Genomic DNA, 20,451 nt, shown 5'->3' with positions numbered 1-20,451 from the left:
TTCCGCGGGAGAACGTGCAAACTCCACACGTACAGAATGGAGGTGACATTCTTAACCCCAGTGATGTTGGTGTGAGGTTACCCACTTAGTCACCAAGCCACCTGCTCTTATTTACACGAGTTATATTCAAATATATGCGAATCCACATTTATAAGTTACAGCCTGTCACATATGTGAAGCCATGAGTGGAGAAACACAGGTGTTCAGTGAAACGCCTCTTTGCTCTCCGTCTCCCAAATTCAACACGCACTGCACTACTGTTGGGGTTACCACAGTAACCTATGTGCATAAATCCGATGCATACAGTACGTGGTTCTGGGGCATCGTGTTACTATGCGGGGTAAAAGCTGTTAGCGCATCCATCCATCCATCTATCTATCTATCTATCTATCTATCTATCTATCTATCTATCTATCTATCTATCTATCTATCTATCTATCTATCTATCTATCTGGTTGTTTATTTATGTATTTGATTATTCAATAAGTGCGTGCTTTGCAGCTTAATTGAAAATTGCATCCGGCAACAATCAAACACTATACTCTTCAATCAATATAATCACTATAATCTCCATTATGTAATTCTATAAATTTACATTCTGCGTCGCGTTGTATATGACAGTAATACTAATCGTGATGACATCAGGAATACAACGACAAGAAATCGCTATATTATATACTATGGAATTGTAAAGGTAAATGTAGTTTACTACAAATGCATACTACATTTGACCTCGGGTATATCAAACCTGTCAATGGTGATATTTGCAGGCTGAAAGCCGTACGAATATGATACTGATTTTATTCTTAGGGCAAACTGCTTTCATGCTCTGCGGGTGAATGAACTTCGTAATAATCACTAGAACACAGCAGTTCTTACGGCGAACCGTCGGTAGAAGGCGGACTTCGGGTAAGTCCATAGGCAGAGACACGATCCGTCCGCTTGTCAGGTGTACAGAGCGGCACTTCATTAGTTCACTGCGGCAGAGGGTGGCACACCGGGCTTTGGTGGCAGAGCGCAGATTTTTCTCGATAAACAAACACCAGCATGGAGAGTTGCAATCTGTCGCTGCTCATCAAGGTACTTGCGGTGATATCGATCAGCCTGACGGCCGGACTGCTGCTGGATGTCCGCGATCCTTCGGACCTGCTCTTCATGAGCGGGTATCCTGAGCTGTGGAGGAAAACCGGGTTGGCTGGTGCCCCCGCCAGGGCCGCAGCCTGCATCCTCGTCGGGGTGTCGCTTTTAGCGCTGGGCTGGCTGTATCGGCTCCTCTTCGCTCCGCTGGAGCTGCTCCGCACGCCGGACGAGGTGGGCTACATAAGTGAGGACGGGCGCTCCCGTGCTCAGGCTGCCAACGAGGTGCGCCGGAGACGCAAGACCGGGGAGCTGCCACCTATCTACCCCAACGGATGGTTTCGGGTGCTGGATTCGCACATGCTGGACAGGGGGGAAGTGAAGAGCGTTACTGTGCTGGGTGAGTACCGATACCCTTGAAACGCCCGTCCCCTCTGTCACTGCGCATTATTCCGAGGCACGGAGTGGATCGTGCCTTCTGGGCTCAATATTAACGTTTATTAGAGACGTTTTATTTTATTAAATTTTAGGACGGATGCTCATTCTTTGACCTGCATCCCCGATCCTCTTCGCCACGCGTTAAAACAGCCGCGCAGGTGTGGGGAAAAATAAGAGATAATAGGCAGTTTTGTAACATGAGGGTTTTTAGGTATTTTAAGAAAGGGTACAGTTTTGAATGTAGCACTGAGCACACGCGCATGATTTTCTTCATTTGGTTCTTAAATTAACGTTTCATTTTTAGAAGACAGTTATTTCACATAGTCCGTCTATTGAATGCGTTGTTAATCGTTTTAAATTCCATGTACGTCTTAATAATTCCGAATATGCTTAGTGATGTATAAATTCTGCGTTAAAACAGTCCTCGCAGTAGGCCCTACATAATTCTTTCATTTAACAACTGTCACAAAGAACGGCTAAAAGTAGAAAGACCATAAAGTAAAAACGATAACTTATAACAATAACACGTAAAATGACTATTTGGGTTTTGCTGCCAAGCATTAACTCTTAAGTGATTTACACTTTAGTGACTTAACTTTTTTTTCAGCTGGAGCTCTCCCAATCATTTCCGTGAGTGTGAATGATTTTGTTTGTAAGATACACACAACCCTTGCAATTGTATGTTGGAGGTATATGTTATTAACGTATCGTGATATTAATAGTAACAATATAATAGTAACAATATTAGATTAACATATAATATTAATGGTAACAATAATTATAACTAGTAGGTACGGGGTCTCTTCTAAGATTTTTACAGTATATAATTACAAATACAAAGCAGCCTTTGAATAAATACTTGAAATTATGAAATGCTTTACTGCTACTTGTCTAAAACAGGATAACAGCTCATTAAAAAGAGCTTTTAAGTGTGCAAACATTAGGAAATCTGTTTCTGGGTAAAGTGAAAGTTTTTAAGAAAGTAATGAGATGTGAGCTTCATGCATGACCGCAGGGAATTAAAAAAACACAATGCAACGTTTGTTCCATCAAATTAAATCCCCGGTCTGCACCCACAATTACAAGTCTGATTGCACAAAAAGTCGGATCTCATTAAATCACGGGGAGAAATTCCGGTCTTCATTCAGCTGGGAGGGTCGAACGGAGAGCACTAATTAGGGCTGCCACGATCATGACATTTTTGTTGACGATTAGTTGTCATACAAATAATTGCGATTAAAAATGTGTCTTTTTTGTTCATTTATATCATTATCAACCTAGAGTTACTCTAATCATAGTTTAATGATACATATATAGGACCTACCTTATAATGAATTGAATACCGGAACATAAAAATTAAAACTGGTGTTCACTTTTAAGCTTTGTAAACAAAAATTTACTGGCCAGATTTGACATAAATAATAAATAAGAAGTTAACCCCCTCGAGATACAAAATTAGTTTTGTCCTTTCATCGTGCCATTTTACAGTGAATCATATTGTTTACATTTACAGCAAACTAAGCCGGATAACTTATTGGAATTATAGTAGTGCTCAGGCCCGTGCTTCTCAAGTTAACAGAAGGTTTATCAACGTGAAGTTGGCCCCCTATTTGCGTGAAGTTGGCCCCCCATTAAAATCTCAGAAACTAAAGCAGCACAAAGGATAGTTTTGATGGCACAAACCAGCACAAACTCAGCACACATGACTTTGATCGGTCTGGTGGAAAATGGGGGGGGGGGGGGGGGGGGGGCAACTTCACGCTGATGACGTCACCATGTAAACAAACATTTTTATCTCAGAGACTAAAATAGCAGAACGGCGCAATCCGGCATAAACGCGGCACATACGATTGAGGCCAACTTCACGCAGGTTCACTTCAGAAGCGCAACGAGATGTCAAACGTTACACGGTAAAAAATGATGTGGAAATAGTGATAGTAATATGTGTGTCATTCACCTATTTTCTTGCAGATTAATGGAAACGATTCTAACAATAATGCAATAAATAATTGCGGTCAGCTATGTCATAATTGTGAGTGGACTAACTCTACGGGCGGCATGGTGGTGCAGTGGTTAGCACTGTTGACTCACACCTCTGGGACCCGGGTTCGACTTCTACCTCTACTTCTAACATGTTCTCCCCATGTCATCGTGGGGTTTCCTCCAGGTACTCCGGTTTCCCCCCACAGTCCAAAAACATGCTGAGGCTAATTGGAGTTACTAAATTGCCCGTAGGTGTGCATGTGTGAGTGAATGGTGTGTGAGTGTGCCCTGCGATGGACTGGCCCCCCCATCCTGGGCTGTTCCCTGCCTCGTGCCCATTGCTTCCGGGATAGGCTCCGGACCCCCCGCGACCCAGTAGGATAAGCGGTTTGGAAAATGGATCTAATCAATTTTGTCGCCACGTCATTAGACCTGCTCCCAGTGAAAGGTCCGGATGGCACCATTCGTTGCGGTAATGATCACCCAGACACTTTCTTTGGTTTGTTACCATGGTAGTAATTACATGTGTGAAATGTTGCACAGATATAGTTTCATAGCATCTTCTGGAAGGAGTCAGTGTCCATTGCTTGATTCAGTTTCAGCCTGATGTCTGAATTTTTATTTGCATTTATGTTATTTTATTGTAACTTTTTAATTATGTTGTCTGAAATAATATTTTTTTTTACACGAAGGAGTTTAGAAATGAAAACAAAACTTTGACTCTCGACTCCCTTTGGGCGTGTGCACCATTCACAGTCACCACGGTTACCATTTTACACAGTGACCATATAGAAACGACAGTCGGTAGGACAGTTCCAACCTTCTCACACTGGATTGGACTCGCTGTACTGCACTGCATCACGTTTTATCCACTAGAGGGGAACGTTTTTGGGCACTTTCTTGTATATTCTGGCTGCTTAGGTACAAGAGTATCCTGTGCAGTAGAGGCTCCCCATGTCCAGTTCATGGACCAGTACCAGCACATGGCTAGTATTCTACCGGGCCATACAATGCTGGTGGTTTTGCGAATGGGTTCGTTCATTTACAATTTTTCAAATTTGTACAATTTTTGGTGACCCCTTACGTTTGCACATTGAGTTCATATATGAAAAAGCGTCTGATGTAAACCAGTCTGCAGAAATGACAACCCCTACTTTACAGCATTGCATCCCATTTTCTCTACCACCTGGGTAGGAAATCTTACCCAGAAAGGGCCACTGGTATGCAACTCCCTATTAGATTACTAATTAGAGGACTGATTGGCTGAAGAGTCCTCACACCTGGGTTTGAGCAGCTGCGCTAAAGGTTACCCCAAAACCCTGCACACACACTGGACCTTTGTGGATACCCCTACCCCTGCTGTATTGGAAAGGGGACCCTTTGGCACATTTGTGCCCTTTAATACTGCCCCTACTACATAAGAGCACCCTTTTCCATTGGAAAGGTACCCATAGAGATAGCTTAGACCACTGTAAGGGCACTTTATGGGGTACTGCATCACATCTCCTCCACTAGATCTACCGTCATTAAGACACTTCAGCACATTTCCTTGCAGTATGAGGCACATCATCATCGTCATACTATTTCATATGATGGGAGCACCTTATGGGCAGCTAATAGTGGCATGTTTGCCACACTATAGGACACTTGAGAAACTTTCTCCCCCCCCTCACTCCCCACCTAAGTCCACCAGTGTTTCTATGTGAGGAATAGATATGATTCTCCAGCCCTGAGAACCTTTCGGTCAGGGATGTGGTAACGGCCAATAAAAGATTAAACAATTATTAATGGAATTAGGTCATGTTTTAGTGTCAAAAATTTATGCAGGGTTTCTCTGCCACACTCAGGTGTCGCACGTGCATTAGAAAGTCTGGCAGAATCATCAGCACATGCAGGTAAGATCCAGAGTCTGCCTGCAAAGTCCAAATTAGTGACACATCCTGCACAGGAAAATAGCTGCAATTTTAAAAGGTGATGCAGTTAAATCGGCCAGTGCAGTAAGAGTGCCGTTCATCTCAGCTTTCACACCTTGGCCAGTGAGTGGTAAATCCTGCTCGTGGGCCATTCTTCAGAGGGGTTACTTGAGGGCAAATCTGACGCTGGGGCAGAACCCACTCCCCCCTCATTTTGCTCAACACAGAGAGCTGCACGCTCTGTACCCAGCACTGCACACAGTGAGGCTGAGGACTCTCATCTTCCTCGCTAAGGTCCTCCATACCCATTTTTGTTCTCATCCCCAAAACAGAAATGACTGCATGACAGACATTAGGATTATATACGAGTAAAAGAGCACATTATGACATCATTTCATTATGAGCAAAGTAGGAGCCCTGTCTACTGGAGCATGACTATGAAAGGATTCTGTTCCGTATAAGAAGTAAGTTAATTTGAGGTTACACAGTCTGCTTTTCTCATCAGTTTCCACTTAGTCCAGTGGTCCCGTTCTTGTGCACTGGGCTACATTTACGTTCCATCTATTAGCAGATACATTTATTCAAAGTGATGTACAATTGATGAGATAGACAGTTCCTGGAGCAGCTGGGGACTAAAGGCCATGTTCAGGGGCCCAATGATGAAATTAACGGACTGACACTGCAACTAGAAGCAGTGGCCATTTGATCACAGGCACAGTGACCTAACCAGCTGGGCCACACAGTGCCCCCCTGTGCTAGATAAGCAGTTATCAATTAATTCATAGGGAATAGTACATATATAAATACACACAGTTATATAGGTTCACATAAGTGAAAATGGGTTTACAGTGTTTCATGCCTACATTGGTTCTTATAGATTTACCCGTAAGTACTGCATCCCCAATGCAGGGAAATTGGTGGGAAAAGTGGACTCTTTTAATTAGTCCGCAAAGGCAATTTTCAGCTCTGAGCTGCAGTTTTGCTTATTTTGTGACCTTGCCAGTGTGACACTGACTGAGAATGGTAGTGTATAATGATGCGTTTGGGGTGCCATTTTGTTAAGGGGTGCAAAAATGCAGCCCAAATCTCCGAACGTTCCCACAATGTGATAAAAATCTCCTGTTTTGACCTTGTGGGGACCATTTTTCAGTCTTCGACTACAGTAACAAAACTGAAAATGCCAAAAGTCTCGTATTTAGCTTGGTAACATACGGTTAAGGCTGGGTAGGGGTGGGGGTTATGGTTGTCATGATGGGATTACAGTTTTGTAATCTGTGTGTGTATGGGGGCATCAAAAATGATGAAAAAAGAAGTTCCTTAGTTTCATTTTGCAGTGCCCCAGGGCTTAATGCATTACTACAGCTCGTGTCACCTATTGTATTATTGTATTAATACAATAGGTGAAGTGGTGTTTAACCCCGCCCACACACACACACACACACACACACACACACATGCCAGTACGGTGCCTCATAGCTCTTTGTTGCAACCAGAAACCTCCGAGTCCTTGATTATGTCTCGTAGTTATGGCCAGCAGAAGCGGCATTTTGTCGCTCTATGATTACAGTGTGGAGCGTGAGGTGAGGCCTTCAGTCTGCGTTCCCGTCCCACTGGCTCTCTTGAGTTTCTGCTCGCTGGAGCAGGTAGTTATTATGTGAACAGGATAGCCTTTTGGGCGCTGCGCGAGATTTGCTTTCTGATTTGTTGCCCTGGTTCCACAACACAAAAAGGTCTTTTTGAGCTATAGAGTTAAAAGGAATCTCCCGTGCCACTCTGACTACTCCTGTCTCCTGTCACCCATCACATTTAATTACATAATTTAAGTCCCCCCCACCCCCATCCCTCCAGGTTGCTGTCATTTGGACTAGGTTAGCAGGATGCAACCTCCCACTTTCTACCAGTCTGTCGTTTCCTTGGAAACATTACTCACAAACTGCATTTTTCGCCTTCTCTGCTGGGGGGGGGGGGGGGGGGGATATACCCAAGGGAAGGCACTGAGGAATTGTATCAATGCAGATACCTTTCATGGGGTGAACCTGAGATCCAATTGTCCAGCATGCCCTAGATACAGGTTGGTTGCGTGCTTTTTAGTACCGTGACTACGGCAGCAAGCAAACGCCTTCAAGATTGTGATCAACATTTTGATATTGCTGGGCAAATTTTACTCTGATGATAATAGTTAAGCACATTCTGATGAGATTTATAAGAGGATAATTGCAGTAGTTCATCAGGGAACTTAATTGGCTTGGAATATATATTTGAGGATTTGCGGGTAATTTCCACGTGAAGCTGGACTGGGTGGTCTGTCAACTTTGAGATATAGCGATATATTATTGTTTGTGATAAAGGACGAGAATCCAGTACTCATTGGTGTACTTTTATTATGCATTTAGGCTGTCGAAGTTCAGATTTCTCTGATTGCGTTTTCCCGTGTGGTATTTTTACAACCCAGCGAAGGAGCAGTACGAGCGAAGATTTTTAATAGAGTCCTATAATATTCCTTCCTAGCTGTAAACAGCACGAGAGCTTCAGTAATGATATAGCATAGAATATCAGAATCAAGGCTAAAAAAAAAACCATTCAGTCAGCGTTTGGCTGACTTAGAAGATAAAATATCCTAATTTGTAGTATATATTTTATTTTATTGAAGACTAATTCCTTAAATTGAGGATCATTCCGGTTATTAAGTGCACTTTCAATGGTTGTCAGACTTCTGTATTTACAGCCATTTGCTGAAGAGGTTTTGCATTTATATTGTTTTATTCCTGAACGTTCACCTTCTGTTTTAATATCATAAACTAAGCGCCTGGTGCTTTATTTGACCCATTTAAGACTGATATAGGCATCCTTCATTCTTGTCTTTATACTGAATAGTTATAGTTGTATATTTGCAGAGAGGGTTAGGAAACAATGCGTTTGCATTTCGTTTGTCTTTTATCTAAACGTTTTCATGACATCTTTCATGTGGCTTTGACTTATATCTAAACATTGAGTCACTTCTTTGAAAACGCTGCGATACAGTCGCAGAAAAAAAATTAAGAGACAGCTCCATATTTTTATACAAATTTGCATTTTTAAATCCTGGTTTAATCTCTGTTCTGCTGACAGCAGTCTACACCGAGCAGCAGGTTGCTTCCAGGTTCAGTATTTCTAAGACAGCAGTAACAAGAATGAGGTGAAGCTGGAGACACTGGGAACGACCAGAAACCAGTCAGGTAGAGGGTGGAAGTGACTTTCTAATGGCAGAGAGACACTATTAACTCATCCGACAGTTTCTCATGAATCGTAGGATGACATCGAGTGACCTTCAACAGGAATGGGAGACATTAAGTGCAGGTGTGAGGTGCTCTGCTAGGACAGTGTGTATCAGGCTCCTAGAAGCAGGACTGAAGTCCTGGAAAGCAAAGAAGCTCTTCATCAATGAGAAGCAGGGAAGAGTCAGGCTGGAGTTTGCAAAGATATATATTTTCCACAAACACACACCCATAAATGAAGAAATGAGTCAGACAAAAAATGTGCTGTGGTCTCTTAATTTTTCCCACAGCTTTATATACTTTAGATACTGTATTTTCCTCCTTAAAATGCCAAGATAACGAAAGACCCCTTTTCTCAGTTTGTGGCATTTATTTTTTGCCCCATATCACCCAGCCCGACTGTAAAGGTGTATTCATAGCAGTCAAGGAACTGAATGCGTGAGCAAAACGCTAAAGTTATAACATGAATATCCATTTGAGCGCTAAGCTCATGTGTCAGGGGCTGTAAATACGCCCCACATGGACTATAGATGCTGCCGGCGGGAACTGCATGCACTGTCACTAGGCGGTAGGACGTTTCTCACTCTCCAAAAGTGCTTCAGCGGTTCTGCCTGAAGACGCCACTCTTCCCGCTTTACATACCTGTTCCTTCCTCTCTCATCGCAAAATGGAAATTCAGTCTGTGACTGCGTTGCGATGCGTAATGTTGGTTAATAATAATGTAAGATTAGTCAATGTTTCATGCCTGCCACGCTGTCACAGATCACGTGGTCATGTTGTCGTTTGATCTGTGGGGTAATCACGCCAGGCGTGGCAGGACGCCCGAGAGACCAAAGTCCATGACAGGCAGAGCGGTCCGTCACGTGATCATGGATGGTGATTTGGGAGAGAGAGAAGATTCCCCCCCGTACACGCAAACACACAGACACACACACACACACACGCATGCATGCGTGCAGTTCTGCGGAATACACTCGATTTGCACCGCACGAACATGCTCACACGGCTTAGACGAAGGTGTGACGGATTCACGCTCGCCGTCCCAAACAGTAACTGAATCACATTCTTTAAAAGACATAGGAGGGAATCTGTAGAGGCTCCGTGTTTTTGCTCCCTCGCAGCTCCCTGCCAGACCGTCAGCACTTTTCCCAGGGATCAGGGAGCTGGGAATGAGTAAAAACGCGGACTGTATGCAGGCCTCCGAGGACCGTATTGGGAAACACTGCTTTAAAGGGTGGGCACACAAAGACCGCCTTTTGTATGTGCCTGCAGTGGATAATACACACACCCTGAGAGTGGGGCCTGGCATCATTGGTTACTGGGGTGAGAAAAAAATATGTATAGCAGTTTGGGTCAGGAAGAGGTGAAAAGGAGCGTGATCCAGCTGAAGCACCGGTTCTGCTTCCAAACAGCTGCATAACTCACTGGCGTGATTTCTCACTGGCGTGATTTCTCACTGGCGGAACTCCGAAGTGCAGGTCAGCAGACTTCCCGCCTGCACGTTTGCGGTCTTCCTGATAATGTCCCTGCATGTCCCCCCTGAGGATTCCCTCCCCATGCTGTGGTTTGAGGGACAGCCACCCACTGCCCTGCTGCCTGGACGTCCCCCACCCCACCCCTTTAGGGCTCGTTAGATCCCGTTCTAGGGCTCTCGATGCAGCTCTCTTACTGTACAGTGCGCAGGGCTGCGATGACAGCTGGTTGAACGGGGAGGTTTGGCTCAGTTTAGGAGCAGCAATGGCGAACAACTGCATTGGTGCATAGAAGTGCAACATCCCAGATCGCCCTAGTGAGGGCGATGGTGTTCTTATCCAAGACCCCCCCCCCCAGGGCCTGCTGCCCTGCGACAGTAGCTAATGAGGTGCGTCCCCTGGCTCGCCCGTGAGCTCCTGCTCTAGATCCGTTGACCTATATTAAGTCCAGCGCTGAGCGGTCGCTGCACGTCTGAAACCCGAGTTGGAAAAATGTTCCCATGTCATACGTTTTAAATTATTTAAAAAAATCAGCATGGTGCTGAGCCAGCACTAGCGGGTCTAAACGCGAAACCATGTCATGTCAGTCACACGTATGTGAGGCTCTGGCATGTTGGGGACATACCAGCATGATCTGGCACTGACCTCCATCTGGCCGTTCGTAGGGTCAGGTTCCAGCTAGCGGTTAGTCTGCCATTCCGGATGTGTACGCTGCCCCTGTGTCCGGACACCTCCTCCGGTCAAGTTTCCGGAATGTCCCGCGACAGTTGCCACCGGACTGAAATGACCTTTGTGTTTGTCAAGTAGCTTCTTATTCTCTGTAGGCCTGGTTCAGGCCCAAGGCTAGACACTGGGGATCTGTAGCAGGACTGAGGTTTTACCATGTGTATCAAATGGTCTGGCTTATACTGTAATTCCCTGCTTCCTGGGAAAGGCGGACTGTCTCTTTAAGAGAATAAAACCAAGCGCTGCCCTTCAGTACAATGGGCCCCAGAGAGACACATCATGTGGAGTGAAGACCCCTAGTGGTTCTGGGATGAACTGCACCTTCCCCTGTTTCTGTATTTGCTTGACTCATCATGCATACATCAGAGGTGACGGCCCTTAAAATCACACCTTTGCAAAATTTCGTAGGTGAGCAGGTGGCTGTGTTCCGGGGTCAGGACGGGAAGGCCCACGTCGTGGATGCGTACTGCCCCCATCTGGGCGCCAACCTGGCGGTGGGCGGACGTGTGGTTGGCGGATGCATCGAATGCCCTTTCCATGGCTGGCAGTTCCGCGGCGAAGATGGGAAATGTGTTCATATCCCCTATGCGGAGAAAGGTGCGTGTGTGTGTGTGTGTGTGTGTGTGTGTGTGTGTGTGATTAATATGTCTGACGACTGGTGCTTGTGATTGTTCAAGCTCTCTGTGATTAATGCTTTTATTAAATTCTACATAGAAATTACACTCAGATATCATTTTTTGGAGAATTTGATGCTTTTATAAAAGTCAGTAATTAAATAATAATTACAATAAAAAAGGGAGTGACCCATTCAGTAGACAAAACGCCTCTCTGAGACTCATACTGCGATGACACCGTACCTCTCTGGGCCTACAGTGCCGGAGTTTGCTAAGGTTCGATGTTGGCCCAGCAAGGAGATCAATGGTCTGATCCTGGTGTGGTTCCACTGCGATGGTCTTGAGCCCAGCTGGACCATTCCGGAGCAAGAGGAGATCGCGCGTGGCCAGTGGGTGTACCGCGGCCGTACGGAACACTTCATCAACGCCCACATTGAGGTTTGTATGTGTGTGTGTGTGTGTGTGTGAGAGAGAGAGAGAGAGAGTAGGTAGCAGATCCCCTAAGCTTTCGTCCTGCACATGTGCACCCCCTGCAGGAGATCCCGGAGAATGCAGCTGACATCGCCCACCTGGCACATCTGCACACGCCAGGCATCGTCAGTGGTGTGGACCTCCGCTACACTAACAGCAAGACCTGGGAGTTCATCCGCCATGATTGGAAGGTGGCATTAGGAGATGGGGGAGGGGGAGGGTCATCTCAAAAATGCTGTCTTTCCATTGGCCGGTCTGGTGTCCATCAGTCAGTAATCCCTCCTCCTCCATGCTGTGACACCCAGGTGGAATGGGAACCTGAGGCAGAGCCCAACAAACACTGCTCGCAGATGCTGGTGAAACACGCCCTGACCGTGTTCGGCCGCCACTGGCCGATACTCGACGTGAACGTGGTGGCCAGACAGGTGATGGGGACTGAGAGGGGCTATGGGGGGAGGGGAGACTCAGAGAGGCTGACATACAGGAGTTCTGTAGGGGGGGGGGAAGCTAAGACTGAGTGACAGGGGCCCTAAAAACGTAATTGGTTTGGTTTAGGGGGGCCAGTATGATGACGAGCGTTCATGGTCCTGCACCCCTGTCTGTGTGCTGCAGGTGGGCCCAGGGGTCGTGTTCCTGCTCTTCGACAGCAGCTTCCTGGGTCGCGGCGTCATCATGCACTCGGTGACCCCCGTGGAGCCCCTCCTGCAGTGCGTCTCTCACAGCATCTTCTACCAGGGCAACATCCCCCCCCTGGTGCCCAAGTTCATCCTGCGGGCTGAGTGCATCCAGGTATGCCCCCCCCCCCTTCCCTTCCCAGTGGCATTTGGGTATGGTGGGTGGGCACCAGTGTTTGGGGGGGCAGGGTAAAAATTCAACCTGGGGGGGTGTAGGGGCGGAGGAGGGGTCTCACTGCAGGGGGTGCCATTGGGGGGTAAATTGTTGTGAATCTGTTTCAAAAGTGGCATTCGATAAAATTTGCTGCCTGGTGGGAGACACTGTACAGTGAGCCCCCTGTCGGGATGAGCATGAGGCTGGATGTCCCGCTTCCAACTGGGTGGGGGGGGGTCCATGGCAATTCTATTAAATCGCTAATGATTGGTACAATTTGGTCTGGTCTCTGTTGGGTGGGCAGACGATCCCTGCCCCTCCCTCATATTAGTATTACCACGGTATTTACAGAGAGAGATGTACCTGTCCTGCCCAGAAAGATCCGCGGAAACAAATACAGGCAACCAGGTTTATTAGGGGTTAAGAGAGGGGAAGTCGTGAGCCGTATCCAAGTCGTTGCCAGGAATCAGAAGCCAGAGTCCAGAACGTGATCCGGTGTAGTCGTCGAGAAAGGGGATGCCGAGGGTCGAGAAGCCAGTAGGTCAAGCCGGAGACATGGGGAACAAACACGGGGAAATCCAAGAGGGGCGTCACGGGGAGGGCGGACGGACAGGCAGGAGTCGAGGAAGAAGCGGGCAGGGCCAGGAAGACAGAACGTAACCGGGGAGACAACGAATGGTCAGAGCGCTCAGTGTGTGCATCATTACAATACCTCACACCAGACTAATGTTTAGGCTTAAATAGGGTGGTTTCCCGTAGTTTCCGGTAATTATCGCTGATTACGTTAGGGGGGCGTGACAGTACCCCTGAGAGTGGCACCTAGAAACATCACTGTCTACAAGGGCCCGTCAGGCACGGGTAAAGCCAAAGTCTCTGAGTATATTCAGACGTCTCCATCAAAAACTCCGCCGTGTCTTACAGAGCGACGTGGCACGTTGTCGTCCTCGGCGCCATGAGTGTCATTTCTTTTGAAACATCAACAATAGCTCGCTGTCGTTTTTGTTCCCCGTTTCCCTCCTACGGCTCAGCTCCTAATCTTTCTCAGAAGGAGCGAATGCAGCTGCCAGTATCTCCAGTGTTAGCGCTATTCGCAGTGATAGCTGGGGTGGCAAACATCTGCCCCTTCGCGTTAGATTTCTGCATGAACATTTGTACACTGTACAGGTAGTTAAACGACATGTGGTCCTGTGGGGTTAAGACTTAGTGCCTGTGATCAGAAGGTTGTTAGTTCAAATCCCATAGCTGGAAGAATGATGTCACAGTTGGGCCCCTGAGCGAGGCCCTTAACCCCCAATTGCTCCAGGGACTCTAAATACAAAATTATAATTATTATCATTTGCGAAGTGAATCTAGGGGTTAGAACCCAGAAGGTCCTGTCGGGAGCTGGGTTCGCTGCCCATCTTGAGCCAGCTGGCTTATTTTCCCAACGAGGTCCATGACGGTCCTGTCGCTTTTGACCTCCCGACAGTTCGAACGGGACGTGATGATCTGGAATAACAAGAGGTACAGCTCCAAGCCCGTCCTGGTGAAGGAGGACTCAGCCATCCAGAGACACCGGCGCTGGTACAGCCAGTTCTACACGGAGAACAGCCCCCGCCTCCGCTACCAGTACGACACGCTGGACTTCTGACCAGCTATGCTGCCGCTTTGCACCTGCATTTGAGTGTGAAAGAATGACCGAGGGTGATGCCTTTAATGAGGAGAAGTGTGGGATTGCTACACAGGCTGTGGGCTGGGATGGAGGGAGCCACTAGGGGGCGCTGGACAAAGGGAGATGCAGGATGCAGGGAAGAGGACACTTAGAGAAGCTTGCAGAGCTCTTGTGCTCTGTTTGACGTCCTGCTTCCATGCCTCTGTTGGAAAACAATCAAAGCCAGCAATCCTATGCATTTTTAAGCGATCGTTATGTCAAAGTATATTGTGTCCATAAGAGTATCATTCATAAATGTTACTTGAAAAGGAGCGCGACTTTAGTCCTCCTCCCCTAATGTATTCCTATTTTCCTCGGCCTCCTTTTTATAATCGATTTTAAACTCAAAACAAGTCTGTTTATTTTTCTTACACGACAAGCACGGCATATAGGATAATCCTGTCGTTATTAAAAATGCCTTTCTTGTTGTTATTATGGAGGAATTATTGAATTCAAAGTGCACTAAGCATCCGAAGATGGAGGGAGCACAGATTCCAATTGTGAAAGAGATGTGAGGAATCCCAGCGTACCAACTGTGAACACAGTATAAGGAGGTCAGCCAGAGTCCTGTTATTTCCTTCCTTCCCCTTTAAGTGCCTCTGTGCTCTCTATTCTGGCAGACTTAAAGGGATGGGCTGGTTTTAGAGTGACATTCTCTCTATGCAGTATTTTGAACCTACTTTACATTTTTCTTAGCAATTACAGCCACCCAGAAGGTGGGAGGGCAGCTTGATTCTTCGTCTTTTTTTCTTGCTGTGTAATTAAGACACCAGTCGTTGATCACAGCAGCGCGTCCCGGTGCAGAATGATCCGTCTCCAGGTGGCTGAGCAGGTTCCGTTGTTCCTTTCTCTCGTTTCTATTTCCGATCCCTCATGATCTCCACGATGCAGGATTTAAAAAAAAATATATACATCTTAAAGGCTGTATATGTATTTGAGAGGTTGGCCTTGCACTGAGCATGGGGCTGCACTATACACCAGCACTACTAATTAATAATAGTAATAATAGTAATATCTGCAGTACAGGTCGAAAGAACTCTATATTCTCCAGCTAGGTAATTGAGTAGGTGGGCTGACACTGGAACGGAATACACACTATTTAATTATTGTACTTGCTTAAAATGGAACAGGGTACTCATTGCTCAGCGGTACTTGTTTTTTATTGGAACTATTACTCTGGAATCAATACTAACAGCTTCCCCAAACATGTGGTTTGGATATTTCCTCAATTATTCTTGAGTTAATTTGACATAAACGGCAAATGGACTGTCATTAAAGCACATGTCCGCAGATCTTAGAGGTCTCATATTTCGACACCTCTTACAGGTCATCTATTCTCATCCAGCCTTGCAAGGCCCGTTTTATACAGGCTGACTGAAATGTATAAATAAAGACCAGGTTACAAATGGCAATAAATGGTGGCTAATGGTCTAATTAACATTCTGGTTGTGTGAATAGTTTGCTGAAGAAGCACTGCAGCAAATGTAGATAGCTTTGCAGAAATAGGTTATAGCTGGATTGCACGCTGATGAAATGGATTTTCATAGTAGTACAGTAGGGTTATACATGTAGCGAGAGTGTAGCTTCTCGCTCTAACAATGAGGTCACAATGATAATCGAGCACCAATCAGAGCAGAGGCTGCGGAGGCCATTTATTTAACTGTACTGTCAATTCAATATTGATGCAGCACAGGTTTCCCAAACTGGATAATGGCCACAGACGGATGCTGGAAAATCATCCATTTTATGATCCAGGGACTCTTAATACTGTGATAATTGCACTGTGAATGGTACTCAAGCAGCCGACTATGTAGCAAAGGGTTAAAGCGAAACCCTTAAAATGAAACGCACTGGTTATCAGCTAATTATCAGTAATTCAAGGAACAACGTCGAGCTTAATGCAAACCTTAAGACAGGCAAAGTATGAACAGTTTGCTAGAAGATAACTTGGCTTTCTTGGAACATGGGAAGGTCTCAGTCTATCACATACCATGTGACTGGACTGATAGAGTCTTTAAAAATGTGCATTAAAACCTGCGGACTCCCAGAGGCCGTGGGAGACGTTGGGCGAGGAAGACAGACAACCCTGTCTGTGTGTGTATAGAGAGAATCGGAAACCATACTTCATGTACCAGTTGTGGAAAAACAATATCTGAGTCTTATTTTCCCTTTTATAAAACAGATTTGAGAATTATTTTTGTAATTGCAATGCTTTAAAAATGTTATATCAGCATATTGTTTTATCTTTACTTGCTTTTTATACCAGATCTCTGCTCGCTTAACACAGTATATCAGATAAGGGAGTTAATGCTTTTATTCTTGTTGTTGCTGCAAAAATAAAACAAAACAACAGTGACTTTGTCTTCTCATTGGCTCCTTAGTCCCCATTCACACTCACTTTTGTTTGACGGAAAACAATTGTAGACCCCCTCTGTGCAGCCATGCAAACAAGTTGTACATTATTCACCCCTCTGAAGCTGCTCGGCTGCTCGCGTCATACCAGTTTCTATGAATTATGCGAAACACTCAACGGACATCCGTGAAATGACAGGAATACCAATTACCTTAATTAAAAAAAAAATAATAAGTGTGACAGTATTTAACCGGGACACTGTTAAGCAATCATATGTACGATTCTGGTACATGTTTAAAGTCATTTTAGGCCCATTCAGAAAGTATTCCCATTTGTGTTTAGATTGTACTTTAGGGCAAATCTACGTAGGGGAGGGAGCGGCCTTGTGGCTGAAGTGTGCTACACCTATTGAAGCATTTTGTACTTATCTTGGGAAAGTGGGCGGGGCTTGACCTTATATTCCGTCAAATAAACCGTGGCAGGAACAGAGGGCACCTTGTGTCACCACCTCTTTGAAATGTAGGACTGCCGAGGAACTAGACGTTTCGCGTGTTGAACTGAGGACAGGCCAAGTGTCTTCAGGTAGGCAAGGGTGTATTTAAATATACTGTCAATGTGTGTTTGTGAAGACTATGGAGGAATGTTCTGGAATTCACTCTGAGGGGGGAGGGCAAGTTATGAGTATGGAGGGGGAGCCTAGAAGGAGCCAGAGCACAGAGACAGTTGCGGGCACATGGGGCGTGGAGAGGAGGAACTCAGCAAGAGAGCTTTTGGTGGGTGAAGCACCAGATGCCGTACCAGTGAGAATGGGAGACGCGGAGGAGGAGCTGGGAGCAGAGAGAGAGCAGCTCCTTTCCAAGATGCCGGAAGGGGGGAAAACTGCGGGGAAGGTGACCGAGCGGCAGGGAAGGGAGTCAGAACAGGAAGTGAAACTCCACACTGGCGGGGAGACCCAGACCGACGCGGAGGAGGAGGAGTGTCCAATTTGCACGGAGCCATACCAGACCCAGGGTCAGAGGGGTCGTGCCCTGCTGAACTGCGACCATTCTGTGTGCCAGCAGTGCCTGGGGGGGATGCTCAGGCGGGGGGCTGATGGGACCAGGGTGTCCTGCCCCCTCTGCCGCCAGAGGACCCCGCTGCTGGACTGGGAAATCCGCCGGATGCAGGAGGAGGCGGTGCTCCTCATGGGCGGCTCCCATCTGGGGCCCTGCCCCGCAGCTGCTCCACCCCCTGCCCAGGCTCCGCCTCCTTCTGAACCAGGGCGGTGGGCTGAACTGGAGAGGCGGTTGGAGTCCGGTATGGACATGGGGCTGGTGTGTGGTTGTGTTAGGTACCCCCCCGGGTTTCAGCGGCTGCTCCATCGGCTGAAGCACAGGTGCCGATGTTGCTACTTGGCTGCACTCCTGCTGCTCCACCTGGCTGAGCGCAGCTGCCTGCTCCTGGTCTTCCTTCCTGTCATGGTGCTGGTGTTACTGTTCATCCTCACCACCAAATGAACACTCATCCTGTTCCCACATTATCCATTCGACCTGCCATCCGACCAGTTATTCCTCTTGGCCTTTAAATGCGTGGCTGCAGCACGATCCCCGGGCAGATTCAGGGGGCCCAGCACTTCACGGGGGCCCAGCATATGGGGAATTATTCATGGTGGGGAACCAGATGACGTTTTGTTAGAAGGTCCAAAATTTCTAGCTACGCCCCAGTGTAAACACATTTTATCATGTCCTCGTAAACTGTCCTGCTTTTTCAACCTGCAGAAAGTACCTAAAACCACAACCTCTCTAACCTAAAACAGTCAAGAGCAATCTAGTTAACTTTTAACTGAAATCTGACACCTCTCTGATAATATCTGCCACTGGTTATAGACCTGACACTTACTCTGCCTCTAAGCTATTTTTGATTTCACTTTCTCAAAAACTTTCTGCTTGAAGAAACACATAGAGGTTTCTCCGTCCAACCAGCTGACCAGAGACGTGACGCATCATTGGAGATGTTTTTTGGATACCGTCTATTTTTACAAGGTTTCAAGCTATGAGTGTAAGCACACAGGAAAATAGGTCAAAGCCCAGTGTCTGGGCAAACCGCAATGCAGACCGTTTCACTTGACAAAACCTAGTGATTATTTAAAAACTCAACTGTTTGTTTTTATGTTAATATTTCATTTTAAATTGACAACATGCTTTGCCTGATTTTGCAACGTTAAATATTCAAAATGATTTTGGGGGAAAAATCTAATTTTCAAGATTTATATTAACAAATGAACCCTATTCTTTGAGTTCTCTGTATGTTTATTTTGCAGTTCTTTTTCTACTTGGGTGATGTGGAAATAGAAACGGGTTCATTAAAATCCTTAATGAAATCCTCATAATAGGAGACTTTTGACATTTTTACTTTTTTGAATGCATTCACAGATCTTTGTGGGGACCTGAAAAAATCAGATTTTTATTACATTGTGGGTGTCACACCCTGCATTCCTTTCCTCTCGTGTGGATCACCCCAGGTACCCCTCGTCTGCTCCCTCGTCAGTGATGTATATAGTGCCTCCTTGTCTCAAGCTCCCCAGTCCAGTCATTGATGTTGCTTCCTGTGGTGTTCTCCCCAGTTTGTCCTGTGTCCTGTGCTCTCGCCTGATCCCCCTACGCCCTTTTGAACCCTCATGGTTCATTTCCTTTTGCCCTGCTTGTTGTTTCAGTTAACGTGACAGCGGAGGACATTTGGTCCCCATAATGTAATATAAACCTAATACACACACACACACACACACACACACACACACACACACACACACACAAACCTTCGGGCACACGTTCATTTTAATTTAACTTGTTTTCTGAGAAGAAAACAACAAGAGACGTCAATATCTCGCTCCAGTGCCTATTATATTGGCAGTACGTAATTATAGAGAAAGAGACCCTCGGGACAGGAGGATTCTGCAAAAAAAGACAGTGTTTTTCTATCTTCAATAATGCGCACGCGTCACAAGTAACGCATTTCCCCGATAACCCTAGAACGGGGGTCGAAAATTGTCTACAAGATTTCAACAGCAAACTGTCCACACTGCTGCCACTGTTTGTAATGCGCAATATTTACGTTTCACAAAAGAAGTTATTTTAATTAGTAAAGCAATAGTTTATCACTTGTGTTAATGGCACAATAGCTGTGAGACTACCGACAGATGTTTTCCATGTTTTTTATACCAAGGAACAAATGCTTCTTGATTTTGTCCTGGCTTTCGACTTGGCTTATTTTAATTGTTGGCTGAATTTAGGTATCTGTCTCACAGGCCCCGTCGTACGCTTCAGAATGGAAAATTCATTTATTAATTGTCGTCTTCATTCATATCATTATCCAACTTCGACTGAATCTATCACATCGCAGGTTTTCTCGCATCACAGTGTCCCTCCAGCAGTCCTATGGTGTCGGTGACCCAGTTTGTGCATCTCTCGCTGGCTGAATGTATGAAATTCTGCGGTGTGGTTTTCGTGCCATGTCCCCTTGGCTGTCTGCCGCTTCTCAGTGTTGATTAATTCAGAGGACTGGTTTTCATTCTCTGGTCCGTGCGTGTGTTTCCTTTGAGCGCCAGGACGCTAGGATGCCTGAGACAACTCGACATGATCACATGTTAAAAAAAA

General features: G+C 46.0%; 1 protein-coding gene across 1 annotated transcript; it reads left to right on the top strand.

The window, feature by feature from the left end:
• Nucleotides 1–742: 742 nt before the first annotated feature.
• Nucleotides 743–16,822, top strand: zgc:92275 (cholesterol 7-desaturase nvd). The gene is made up of 7 exons (XM_049019941.1): nucleotides 743–1,477; nucleotides 11,272–11,460; nucleotides 11,737–11,915; nucleotides 12,014–12,139; nucleotides 12,254–12,373; nucleotides 12,561–12,737; nucleotides 14,245–16,822. The coding sequence occupies exons 1-7, from the start codon at nucleotides 1,048–1,050 to the stop codon at nucleotides 14,404–14,406; spliced, it is 1,383 nt and encodes a 460-aa protein (XP_048875898.1). The 5' UTR covers nucleotides 743–1,047; the 3' UTR covers nucleotides 14,407–16,822.
• The last annotated feature ends 3,629 nt before the right edge of the window (nucleotides 16,823–20,451 follow it).

Source organism: Brienomyrus brachyistius, chromosome 7 (genome assembly GCF_023856365.1).
Source record: "Brienomyrus brachyistius isolate T26 chromosome 7, BBRACH_0.4, whole genome shotgun sequence".
Classification (NCBI taxonomy): domain Eukaryota; kingdom Metazoa; phylum Chordata; class Actinopteri; order Osteoglossiformes; family Mormyridae; genus Brienomyrus; species Brienomyrus brachyistius.
The sequence above is the reverse complement of the archived record's forward strand: the minus strand, read 5'-3'. Positions and strand labels throughout refer to the sequence as shown.

Bases quoted from the DNA above. Each gene is read 5' to 3' on its own strand.
- zgc:92275 (XM_049019941.1), top strand. From the start codon at position 1,048: ATGGAGAGTTGCAATCTGTCGCTGCTCATCAAGGTACTTGCGGTGATA. The intron at 11,916-12,013 runs GTTTGTATGTGT...CACCCCCTGCAG, and splicing joins TCATCAACGCCCACATTGAG to GAGATCCCGGAGAATGCAGC. The intron at 12,374-12,560 runs GTGATGGGGACT...TGTGTGCTGCAG, and splicing joins TGAACGTGGTGGCCAGACAG to GTGGGCCCAGGGGTCGTGTT.